Raw genomic sequence first — 12489 nt, forward strand, 5'->3', positions numbered from 1 at the left:
TTTAACTTCGGACTTCCAGGAGGAGGCGAGGTGTGACCGCTCCCAGGAGCTTTCATTAACAGGTAATGGATCTGATGATGAAATGTCTCACACACACACACACAGAGTGGAAAAGAAGCTCAGGAAGTGATGTCACCGGAGTGGAGGCTCCTGACTGGACAGGAGATTCCTGAGCAGCTGCTATAAAACATGTTGCAAAGCCTGAAGAAGACAGAGACGAGGAAGCAGCAGAGATTCAGCTCCATACTCAAGGTACGAGCTCTGCTGCATGTGCATGTGCGTGTGCATGTGTGTGTGCACGTGTGTTTGATGCAGGTGCACGCAGGTTCAGACACTTGCAAGACCAAGAATGTCAATTTTCCTCTGCAGGATTTTACTTTAGAGCTTGTTTTTCTGAGTCTGAAGTTTGATTTTGTTCTCATTGATTATTAATGACTTCATTGATTTTTGGGGCGATTTCTTAAAAATAAAACTAAAAACACAACTTCAGGAAGTCAGTTTTCATCCAGTTTGACAAACTCCAGACAGAAACAGATGCACAAGCGCTGAAAGCAACATGCAGCCCTCAAACACACCTCCTTTATAAAGCAGGAATGTTGCATTCAGGTGCTTCTGCACCGAGGAAACGCCGGCATGGAAGAATCTGCAGAGTGTGTGAGTCACTTTATCAGCATCTGCATGTGCAAGAGCGTGCATGAGGGTTCGTGCATCGTCAGGAATGTGTGTGACGCTGACAACGGTGTGTGTGTGTTGAGGGAATGCAGGCGTGCGCACGTCAGCAATCATGCAAATGACCGTCAAAAGGCATTTATTTGCAGGAATGGAAAATGCTAAAATTAGAAGATGTTGCTGGACAATAAGTTTGAGCCGTCGGCTGAGCTAAAACTGGCTCTGTGTGTGTGTCTGTGTGTGTGTGTGTGTGTGTGTGTGTGTGTGTGTGTGCAGGATTAGGTATAATAGTGGGGACATTACACCTGACAGCTCACCTCTTTGTGGGGATTTCCTGTATAAGTGGGGACCAAACTTTTTCTCCACAGATACAAAGTGATTAAGGGTCAAAATGCGGGTTTAGGGTGATGTTTATGTTTAGGGTTACAGTGAGGGTTCATTCGGCTGTGATGGTTATGTTTAGGGTTACAGTGAGGGTTGATTCAGCTGTGATGGTTATGTTTAGGGTTACAGTGAGGGTTCATTCAGCTGTGATGGTTATGTTTAGGGTTACAGTGAGGGTTTATTCAGCTGTGATGGTTATGTTTAGGGTTACAGTGACGGTTCATTCGGCTGTGATGGTTATGTTTAGGGTTACAGTGAGGGTTCATTCGGCTGTGATGGTTATGTTTAGGGTTACAGTGACGGTTCATTCGGCTGTGATGGTTATGTTTAGGGTTACAGTGAAGGTTCATTCGGCTGTGATGGTTATGTTTAGGGTTACAGTGAGGGTTTATTCGGCTGTGATGGTTATGTTTAGGGTTACAGTGAGGGTTCATTCGGCTGTGATGGTTATGTTTAGGGTTACAGTGAGGGTTGATTCAGCTGTGATGGTTATGTTTAGGGTTACAGTGAGGGTTCATTCGGCTGTGATGGTTATGTTTAGGGTTACAGTGAGGGTTGATTCAGCTGTGATGGTTATGTTTAGGGTTACAGTGAGGGTTCATTCAGCTGTGATGGTTATGTTTAGGGTTACAGTGAGGGTTCATTCGGCTGTGATGGTTATGTTTAGGGTTACAGTGACGGTTCATTCGGCTGTGATGGTTATGTTTAGGGTTACAGTGAGGGTTCATTCGGCTGTGATGGTTATGTTTAGGGTTACAGTGACGGTTCATTCGGCTGTGATGGTTATGTTTAGGGTTACAGTGAAGGTTCATTCGGCTGTGATGGTTATGTTTAGGGTTACAGTGAGGGTTTATTCGGCTGTGATGGTTATGTTTAGGGTTACAGTGAGGGTTCATTCGGCTGTGATGGTTATGTTTAGGGTTACAGTGAGGGTTCATTCAGCTGTGATGGTTATGTTTAGGGTTACAGTGAAGGTTCATTCGGCTGTGATGGTTATGTTTAGGGTTACAGTGAGGGTTTATTCGGCTGTGATGGTTATGTTTAGGGTTACAGTGAGGGTTCATTCGGCTGTGATGGTTATGTTTAGGGTTACAGTGAGGGTTCATTCGGCTGTGATGGTTATGTTTAGGGTTACAGTGAGGGTTCATTCGGCTGTGATGGTTATGTTTAGGGTTACAGTGAGGGTTCATTCGGCTGTGATGGTTATGTTTAGGGTTACAGTGAAGGTTCATTCAGCTGTGATGGTTATGTTTAGGGTTACAGTGAGGGTTCATTCAGCTGTGATGGTTATGTTTAGGGTTGCAGTGAGGGTTCATTCAGCTGTGATGGTTATGTTTAGGGTTACAGTGAGGGTTCATTCAGCTGTGATGGTTATGTTTAGGGTTACAGTGAGGGTTCATTCAACAGTGATGGTTATGTTTAGGGTTGCAGTGAGGGTTCATTCAGCTGTGATGGTTATGTTTAGGGTTACAGTGAGGGTTCATTCAGCTGTGATGGTTATGTTTAGGGTTACAGTGAGGGTTCATTCAGCTGTGATGGTTATGTTTAGGGTTACAGTGAGGGTTCATTCGGCTGTGATGGTTATGTTTAGGGTTACAGTGAGGGTTCATTCAGCAGTGATGGTTATGTTTAGGGTTACAGTGATGGTTAATTCGGCTGTGATGGTTATGTTTAGGGTTACAGTGAGGGTTCATTCAGCTGTGATGGTTATGTTTAGGGTTACAGTGAGGGTTGATTTAGCTGTGATGGTTATGTTTAGGGTTACAGTGAAGGTTCATTCGGCTGTGATGGTTATGTTTAGGGTTACAGTGAGGGTTCATTCAGCAGTGATGGTTATGTTTAGGGTTACAGTGAGGGTTAATTCAGCTGTGATGGTTATTTTTAGGGTTACAGTGAGGGTTCATTCAGCTGTGATGGTTATGTTTAGGGTTATAGTGAGGGTTGATTCAGCAGTGATGGTTATGTTTAGGGTTACAGTGAAGGTTCATTCGGCTGTGATGGTTATGTTTAGGGTTACAGTGAGGGTTCATTCAACAGTGATGGTTATGTTTAGGGTTGCAGTGAGCGTTCATTCAGCTGTGATGGTTATGTTTAGGGTTACAGTGAGGGTTCATTCAGCTGTGATGGTTATGTTTAGGGTTACAGTGAGGGTTCATTCAGCTGTGATGGTTATGTTTAGGGTTACAGTGAGGGTTCATTCAACAGTGATGGTTATGTTTAGGATTGCAGTGAGGGTTCATTCGGCTGTGATGGTTATGTTTAGGGTTACAGTGAGGGTTCATTCGGCTGTGATGGTTATGTTTAGGGTTACAGTGAGGGTTCATTCGGCTGTGATGGTTATGTTTAGGGTTACAGTGAGGGTTCATTCAGCAGTGATGGTTATGTTTAGGGTTACAGTGAGGGTTCATTCAGCTGTGATGGTTATGTTTAGGGTTACAGTGAGGGTTAATTCGGCTGTGATGGTTATGTTTAGGGTTACAGTGAGGGTTCATTCAACAGTGATGGTTATGTTTAGGGTTACAGTGAGGGTTAATTCGGCTGTGATGGTTATGTTTAGGGTTACAGTGAGGGTTCATTCAGCTGTGATGGTTATGTTTAGGGTCACAGTGAGGGTTCATTCAGCTGTTATGGTTATGTTTAGGGTTACAGTGAGGGTTCATTCAGCTGTGATGGTTATGTTTAGGGTTACAGTGAGGGTTCATTCAGCTGTGCTGGTTATGTTTATGTCTTTTCTTATTTCTGGTTGACTTCTGGTTGATTTCTGGGGATTTTCATGATTCTGGGCTTCTTCAAAGGTCCAAACATTGGTTGAGGTCATGTTAACTTCCACATTAAACCAAATCCTGTGTTTTTGTATCTGTGAGAGAAAATATCCACTTTTAAACAGACTTGATGACCGATTCCTGACTTTAGTGTTTCAGCCGCTGGAGCTGATTTTAATCTGCAAAATAAGAAGAAACAATTAAGCTATTAATGATTCATAAAAACTTAAGAATAAACTCGTAGAACAAGAGAATTGTATGACAGAAAATGTACTTTAGTGAGTGTACTTAGAGGTAGAAGAGCTCCAAGCAGCTTTGCTTTCAGCCCCGTCGGCTGTTTGATGGTTCGAGTCCTTCGCTGATTTGCTGTTGTTTTTGCAGATGAAGTTCTGTGGCTGTCTGCTGTTTTACTGCCTGCTGCCCATCACTGTTCTGCACTGCATCATCCACGGCTTCAGAGTCCAACAGCCTCCTCCCCAGGTCAGAACACCCACACTGACCTGGACCATCACAAAAACCCAAACCCAGCTCCAACTAAACCACGATGAGCCAGACACAGCAGGTTCAATCCTGACCTCAGGCCATTTACTGCATGTGTGTGAAATTTATGAAGGCAACAACAAAATCTTTACAAAAAGAAAGAAATGTTTGTTTTCTATGAATAGATAAACATAAAAAATTCCAAAATGTCCTCGCAACCTCGGATAGAAGAAATGTCCTCACAATGTCGAAATGTCCTCACAATGTCGAGATGCCCTCATAACGTCGAGATGTCCTCACAACGTCGAGATGTCCTCATAAAGTCGAGATGTCCTGACAATGTCGAGATGTCCTCACAATGTCGACATGTCCTCATAATGTCGAGATGTCCTCACAATGTCGACATGTCCTCACAATGTCGAGATGTCCTCACAATGTCGACATGTCCTCACAATGTCGAGATGTCCTCACAATGATCGAGATGTCCTCACAATGTCTAGATGTCCTCACAATGATCGAGATGTCCTCACAATGTCTAGATGTCCTCACAACGTCGAGATGCCCTCACAATGTCGAGATGTCCTCATAACGTCGAGATGTCCTCATAACGTCGAGATGTCCTCACAACGTCGAGATGTTCCTCACAACGTCGAGATGTCCTCATAATGTCGAGATGTCCTCATAATGTCGAGATGTCCTCACAATGATCGAGATGTCCTCACAATGATCGAGATGTCCTCATAATGTCGAGATGTCCTCACAATGTCGAGTTGCCCTCACAATGTCGAGATGTTCCTCACAATGTCGAGATGTCCTCACAATGTCGAGATGTCCTCACAATGTCGAGATGTCCTCACAATGATCGAGATGTCCTCATAATGTCGACATGTCCTCACAATGTCGACATGTCCTCACAATGTCGAGTTGCCCTCACAATGTCGAGATGCCCTCAATGTCGAGATGTCCTCACAATATCGAGATGTTCCTCACAATGTCGAGATGTCCTCACAACGTCGAGATGTCCTCACAACGTCGAGATGTCCTCACAACGTCGAGATGTCCTGACAATGTCGAGATGTCCTCACAATGTCGACATGTCCTCACAATGTCGAGATGTCCTCAAAATGTCGAGATTTTCCTCAATGTCGACATGTCCTCACAATGTCGAGATTTTCCTCACAATGTCGAGATGTCCTCACAATGTCGAGATGTCCTCACAATGTCGAGATGTCCTCAACAATGTCGAGATGTCCTCACAATGTCAAGATGTCCTCACGTCGAGATGTCCCCATAATGTCGAGATGTCCTCACAATGTCGAGTTGCCCTCACAATGTCGAGATGTTCCTCACAATGTCGAGATGTCCTCACAATGTCGAGATGTCCTCACAATGTCGAGATGTCCTCACAATGATCGAGATGTCCTCATAATGTCGACATGTCCTCACAATGTCGACATGTCCTCACAATGTCAAGATGTCCTCACGTCGAGATGTCCCCATAATGTCGAGATGTCCTCACAATGTCGAGTTGCCCTCACAATGTCGAGATGTTCCTCACAATGTCGAGATGTTCCTCACAATGTCGAGATGTCCTCACAATGTCGAGATGTCCTCACAATGTCGAGATGTCCTCACAATGATCGAGATGTCCTCACAATGTCGACATGTCCTCACAATGTCGAGTTGCCCTCACAATGTCGAGATGCCCTCACAATGTCGAGATGTCCTCACAATGTCGAGATGTCCTCACAACGTCGAGATGTCCTCACAATGTCGAGATGTCCTCACAACGTCGAGATGTCCTCACAACGTCGAGATGTCCTCACAATGTCGAGATGTCCTCACAATGTCGACATGTCCTCACAATGTCGAGATGTTCTCACAATGTCGAGATGTCCTCACAATGTCGAGATGTCCTCACAATGTCGACATGTCCTCACAATGTCGAGATGTCCTCACAATGTCGAGATGTCCTCACAATATCGAGATGTTCTCACAATGTCGAGATGTCCTCACAATGTCGAGATGTCCTCACAACGTCGAGATGTCCTCACAACGTCGAGATGTCCTCACAATGTCGAGATGTCCTCACAATGTCGACATGTCCTCACAATGTCGAGATGTCCTCACAATGATCGAGATGTCCTCACAATGTCTAGATGTCCTCACAATGATCGAGATGTCCTCACAATGTCTAGATGTCCTCACAACGTCGAGATGCCCTCACAATGTCGAGATGTTCCTCACAACGTCGAGATGTCCTCATAATGTCGAGATGTCCTCATAATGTCGAGATGTCCTCACAACGTCGAGATGTTCCTCACAACGTCGAGATGTCCTCATAATGTCGAGATGTCCTCATAATGTCGAGATGTCCTCACAATGATCGAGATGTCCTCACAATGATCGAGATGTCCTCATAATGTCGAGATGTCCTCACAATGTCGAGTTGCCCTCACAATGTCGAGATGTTCCTCACAATGTCGAGATGTCCTCACAATGTCGAGATGTCCTCACAATGTCGAGATGTCCTCACAATGATCGAGATGTCCTCATAATGTCGACATGTCCTCACAATGTCGACATGTCCTCACAATGTCGAGTTGCCCTCACAATGTCGAGATGCCCTCAATGTCGAGATGTCCTCACAATATCGAGATGTTCCTCACAATGTCGAGATGTCCTCACAACGTCGAGATGTCCTCACAACGTCGAGATGTCCTCACAACGTCGAGATGTCCTGACAATGTCGAGATGTCCTCACAATGTCGACATGTCCTCACAATGTCGAGATGTCCTCAAAATGTCGAGATTTTCCTCAATGTCGACATGTCCTCACAATGTCGAGATTTTCCTCACAATGTCGAGATGTCCTCACAATGTCGAGATGTCCTCACAATGTCGAGATGTCCTCACAATGTCGAGATGTCCTCACAATGTCGAGATGTCCTCACGTCGAGATGTCCCCATAATGTCGAGATGTCCTCACAATGTCGAGTTGCCCTCACAATGTCGAGATGTTCCTCACAATGTCGAGATGTCCTCACAATGTCGAGATGTCCTCACAATGTCGAGATGTCCTCACAATGATCGAGATGTCCTCATAATGTCGACATGTCCTCACAATGTCGACATGTCCTCACAATGTCGAGTTGCCCTCACAATGTCGAGATGCCCTCACAATGTCGAGATGTCCTCACAATATCGAGATGTTCCTCACAATGTCGAGATGTCCTCACAATGTCGAGATGTCCTCACAACGTCGAGATGTCCTCACAACGTCGAGATGTCCTCACAATGATCGAGATGTCCTCACAATGTCGACATGTCCTCACAATGTCGAGATGTCCTCAAAATGTCGAGATTTTCCTCAATGTCGACATGTCCTCACAATGTCGAGATTTTCCTCACAATGTCGAGATGTCCTCACAATGTCGAGATGTCCTCACAATGTCGACATGTCCTCACAATGTCGAGATGTCCTCAAAATGTCGAGATTTTCCTCAATGTCGACATGTCCTCACAATGTCGAGATGTCCTCACAATGTCGAGATGTCCTCACAATGTCGAGATGTCCTCACAATGTCGAGATGTCCTCACAATGTCGAGATGTCCTCACAATGTCGAGATGTCCTCACAATGTCGACATGTCCTCACAATGTCGAGATGTCCTCACAATGTCGAGATGTCCTCACAATGTCGAGATGCCCTCACAACGTCGAGATGCCCTCATAATGTCGAGATGTCCTCATAATGTCTAGATGTCCCCACAAACTCAGAAATCTTGAGATGTCCTCACAATGTCGAGATGTCCTCACAATGTCGAGATGTCCTCACAATGTCGAGATGTCCTCACAATGTCGAGATGTCCTCACAATGTCGAGATGTCCTCATAATGTCGAGATGTTCCTCATAATGTCGAGATGCCCTCACAATGTCGAGATGTCCTCACGTCGAGATGTCCTCACAATGTCGAGATGTCCTCACAATGTCGAGATGTCCTCACAATGTCGAGATGTCCTCACAATGTCGAGATGTCCTCACAATGTCGAGATGTCCTCACAATGTCGAGATGTCCTCACAATGTCGAGATGTCCTCATAATGTCGAGATGTTCCTCATAATGTCGAGATGCCCTCACAATGTCGAGATGTCCTCACGTCGAGATGTCCTCACAATGTCGAGATGTCCTCACAATGTCGAGATGTCCTCACAATGTCGAGATGTCCTCACAATGTCGACATGTCCTCACAATGTCGAGATGTCCTCACAATGTCGACATGTCCTCACAATGTCGAGATGTCCTCTCAATGTCGAGATGCCCTCACAACGTCGAGATGTCCTCACAATGTCGAGATGTCCTCACAATGATCGAGATGTCCTCATAATGTCGAGATGTCCTCATAATGTCGAGATGTCTTCACAATGTCGACATGTCCTCACAATGTCGAGATGTCCTTCCAACCCCAGACACTGGAAACATCTCCATTTCGAATAGTCCACCATCCTACACCAACACATCTGAACTTTTTTGAGGACCCAACCTCTGAAGTTGCCAAAAGTGATAAAATTTGAACTGAAAACTTTATTTAAAACGGTAAAAATCAGTTTGTTACATTTTAAATGGATCAGAAAGGCGACTTCTCTTTAATTTTGTGGTCCACATCTCTAATGATGGATGGAGCTGTTATTCACTTTGTTTGGACTGTAATTTTTAAATGTGTTTAAGTATTTATTAACATTAGACATTTTCATTGAGATGACATATTTCTACTCTGTAATATTCAGGCTTTTACTTTCCTTTTGGCTCTCAGTGCAGAGACTTTCGTCCCTCTCTACCATCACATGTTCTGTGACACCTGCAGAGACAGAATAACACCTGGAGTCATCAGAACTGATCAGCAGTGTCCATTCAAATCATACTGAGGGCCAAAATAAGCACCCCCTCTCTCAGGGGCCCCAGTGCAGAAGATGCAGAAGAGAAGCTGTGATCTGTTTTCTGTTTAGTCTGGATGACACTTGATCTGTCAGAGTCTTCAGAGGCAGCGGGCGGACAGGAAGTCAGAAGCTGATCACCTGACGTATGAAAATACATCTCGAGATGGAGGCAACCTGCTGCTGAGGTCAATGTTTTCTCAACGGAGACTCCCTTACAGAAAATAAAACACAGGAGAAGCAGGAAGCTTCTTCCACGTCAGCATGTGGAGAGTTTCATATTTTAAAGGACCAGAAGTTCAAAAACTGAATCTACGCTTGTCCCTCTTTTTATTTCCAGTATTTAGCCTCATCCCATCTCGATTCATTTCAGTACACGACCTCTTTTAGTTTCAGTATTTTGACGTATTCCACCCATCCTGCAGACTTACCCCAACTTATCCCCGTGTTCCAGCATGTAGACCAGGCCATGTCGAGGCCTCTGGCCTTCAGGCGCCATCATGGAGGGATGAAGCCAGGACAGGAGCTGAAGGCAAAGCTGCTCCGACTGGATGACCTGATGAGAATGGAGAATGATGTCATGGAGCCAAAGAGGAAGAGGAGTTTCCCTGGCAACAGCGCTCCACTGGACCGGCTGTCGATCAGCTCCATGGAAACAAAACAAGGGTCAAGCAAGCAAAGGTGGGTTCGAACACCTGAGATACGCCTGAATTAAGCCATTTATCATGAAACTCGTCTTCTTTGTGTTTACAGTAAGGTCGTGGAGCTGCCACGGCGTCGGGCCAACCCGCCTCCCATTGACAGGATTGGGATGAGTCGTATACCAAAGAACAGAGGATAGGACACACCTCCTTCTTCTGAGCGCCTGCCCGCTCTCAAAGACGCCGTCCTCTGGATAGGTGAAGCACCGCGGGTCACTCAGCGTCATTACTGATGAAAATTACTGAGGAAAAACTCTGAAATGTCCCTTTAATTTTTACAGACACTCAGCTAGTCACTTGCTGAGCCACGCCCACTACCTGCCACTTCGCCTGGACACGCCCACGCCTTTAAAACACAGCCGGAAACTGTAACAATGGTGCATTCAGGTGCCGCTCCGCAAAGGCAGCATCCAGGACCAAAACTTTATGCGGTTCGTTTGTGTCTGAAGGAGCAAAAAAAAGTCAGAAAATGTCCTGGTTTTTAAGTTAAAATCACTAAATATGTTCAGTTTTTTAAGTTGAATTTGATCAAACTAAATTCGGTGCTTTGTAAATGTGCCTTTAATCTAGTTTAGATATTATCTAAGTAAACGATGCACAAATTTATTTCCAGAGATGTTGAAACGTTTTCTGAAAAAAATTAAATCTGTTTAGTTAATTTGTTTGAACTTTTATTTAACAGACAGAAGAACAAAGAAAAATTATTTTCAGACATTTTCAGCCTTTAATTTGATTTAATTGAACATGAACACTTTGAAATGTCCAAATAAAAACAAAATATTTTTTAAATCAAATTCATCCTTAAATACTTTGTATCTTCTCCTCCTGACACAAAAAAGCCGTGTTTTGGGCGTCACCTGAACGCACCATCACCGCCTCCCGCTGTGACTGACCGGAGGCGTCGACCGCCTGGACCCTGAACTTCTGACATAACTTAAGTTTCCTGCTCGTAGTTTAGTTTCCAGCTGAGCAGCAGGTTTCCACTGCGACTCATGCACACAAACTCACACACTGATGGCAATTAAAGGAGACGTTTTCTGCCTTTTTTTCAACAATTTGACTCACTTTTCTGAGCTCTTATTGAGATGTTTGAGACAGACTTTGGTCAGAATATCTGTTGGTTTAAGCACAGCGGCTCTCTGTCTCAGCCCTGTTTTAACACCTAACAGGCTGTTTTCTGGCGGGACACTTAGCAAGTTAGCAGTTAGCTGGAAGTTAGCAGTTAGCTATAAGTTAGCAGCAGATGCTAGCAAACCATGCTTTCTCATCAACAGTGATGGACCAAGCCGGAGATGTGCACAGCGTAACTCGTAGTAATGCATGTGAACCGTTAATTACTGCGTTTAAACATTTTGGATTTATTAACCTCATTAAACAGTTGTACCTGGAGACCTCCATCTTTATCAGAAACATGCCGATAATGTAACGTTAGCACAGCGAGAGTGAGGAGAGGACCGGTGTTGTGTTGGAAACACACCTTAAACACAGCTGCAGGTTGTCTGAGTTACAGAACGGAACCGTTCAGCTAGAAAGCTTCAGCTAACAAAGTAATGTGGGAACAATAATGTTCATCTTTCAGAAAGGAGCAGCAGGAACTCCTTAGAAGTTGGTGTACGTCATCTTCATTAGCTAAGCTGTTAGCGTTAGCTGCTGCTAAAGGAAGAAATAAATCAGTAAATAAACCATGAGGAGTTATTTCATTAGCTAAGCTGTTAGCGTTAGCTTCAGCTAAAGGAAGAAATAAATCAGTAAATAAACCATGAGGAGTTATTTCTCAGATGTTTCCATTTCCCTGCTCTGAAGTTCAGGCTCTGAGAGTTGGAACTGATCCTCTTTGTGGCTCAGTTCCTTCAGTCCAGCGTTGAACTGGACCAAGTTGTTAAAACAGTGGGATGAAAAGTGTCTGCTGCACATTCACAGTCTTTAGCTAACTCTGCTGGAACATTAGCCTCAGATATAGTTTATCCACTGGGCTCTTATATCCTCTGAGGCTGCTGCTGGATGGAAGATGCATGCTCCTCAGTGCAGCTCACAGCAGAACATTTCCACCAGAAGCTGGCTTCATCCGTCCAGCAGGGTGGATGAGAGTGGGCGGGGCTTAGCAGAGGAGGCGGAGCCAACTTAAAGAGTGACGTACTTTAGAAATGAAAATCAGAACGGCTCGTTAAAGGAGTGACAATATCTCACCTTTAAGTCCATCAAACAGTTGGAGAAGTTCCTACAGAGTTCATATAAAAATATAAGAAAGTTATACTTTAAGTCATTCAGGTTAACTTTGAGAAAATTCTGTTTTCATTTTTTATGAAAATTTCGTAATTTTGTCTAATTTAGAATGAAATCTTGAGCTTCTTGTGTTTACTTTAGGATTTGCTCATCCTTATGGGTCATGTCTTTACATCCCAGGATAAAAACAATCTTGCAGCACATTTCTATAAGTTATCCACATCAGACAGATCATATACTCCCTGATATACCAGTGTAACTCTGCCCTACATCCCTGCTGGACTTTAATGAACTAAAGCCAGCGAAGGAGACATTTAAACTCTGTCAGTGTGTGTG

The 12489-nt window shown here is 44.3% G+C and overlaps 1 protein-coding gene across 2 annotated transcripts; it reads left to right on the plus strand.

Annotated features, from left to right (window-relative positions):
- The first annotated feature begins 230 nt into the window (after positions 1-230).
- On the plus strand, positions 231-10437 carry ostn (osteocrin). Of its 2 annotated transcripts, XR_011917081.1 has the most exons (5): positions 231-252; positions 4197-4295; positions 9684-9910; positions 9983-10128; positions 10212-10437. XR_011917081.1 is itself a non-coding variant. In XM_072391661.1 (4 exons), exons 2-4 carry the CDS (start codon positions 4197-4199, stop codon positions 10068-10070), a joined length of 414 nt encoding a protein of 137 aa, XP_072247762.1. In that variant the 5' UTR covers positions 231-252; the 3' UTR covers positions 10071-10437. The 2 variants fall into 2 exon arrangements, 1 of the variants encoding a protein (XP_072247762.1); XM_072391661.1 differs by having other exon boundaries at positions 9983-10437.
- The last annotated feature ends 2052 nt before the right edge of the window (positions 10438-12489 follow it).

This window comes from Leuresthes tenuis, unplaced genomic scaffold (genome assembly GCF_036924035.1).
Source record: "Leuresthes tenuis unplaced genomic scaffold, fLeuTen1.0.hap1 SCAF_9, whole genome shotgun sequence".
NCBI lineage: Eukaryota > Metazoa > Chordata > Actinopteri > Atheriniformes > Atherinopsidae > Leuresthes > Leuresthes tenuis.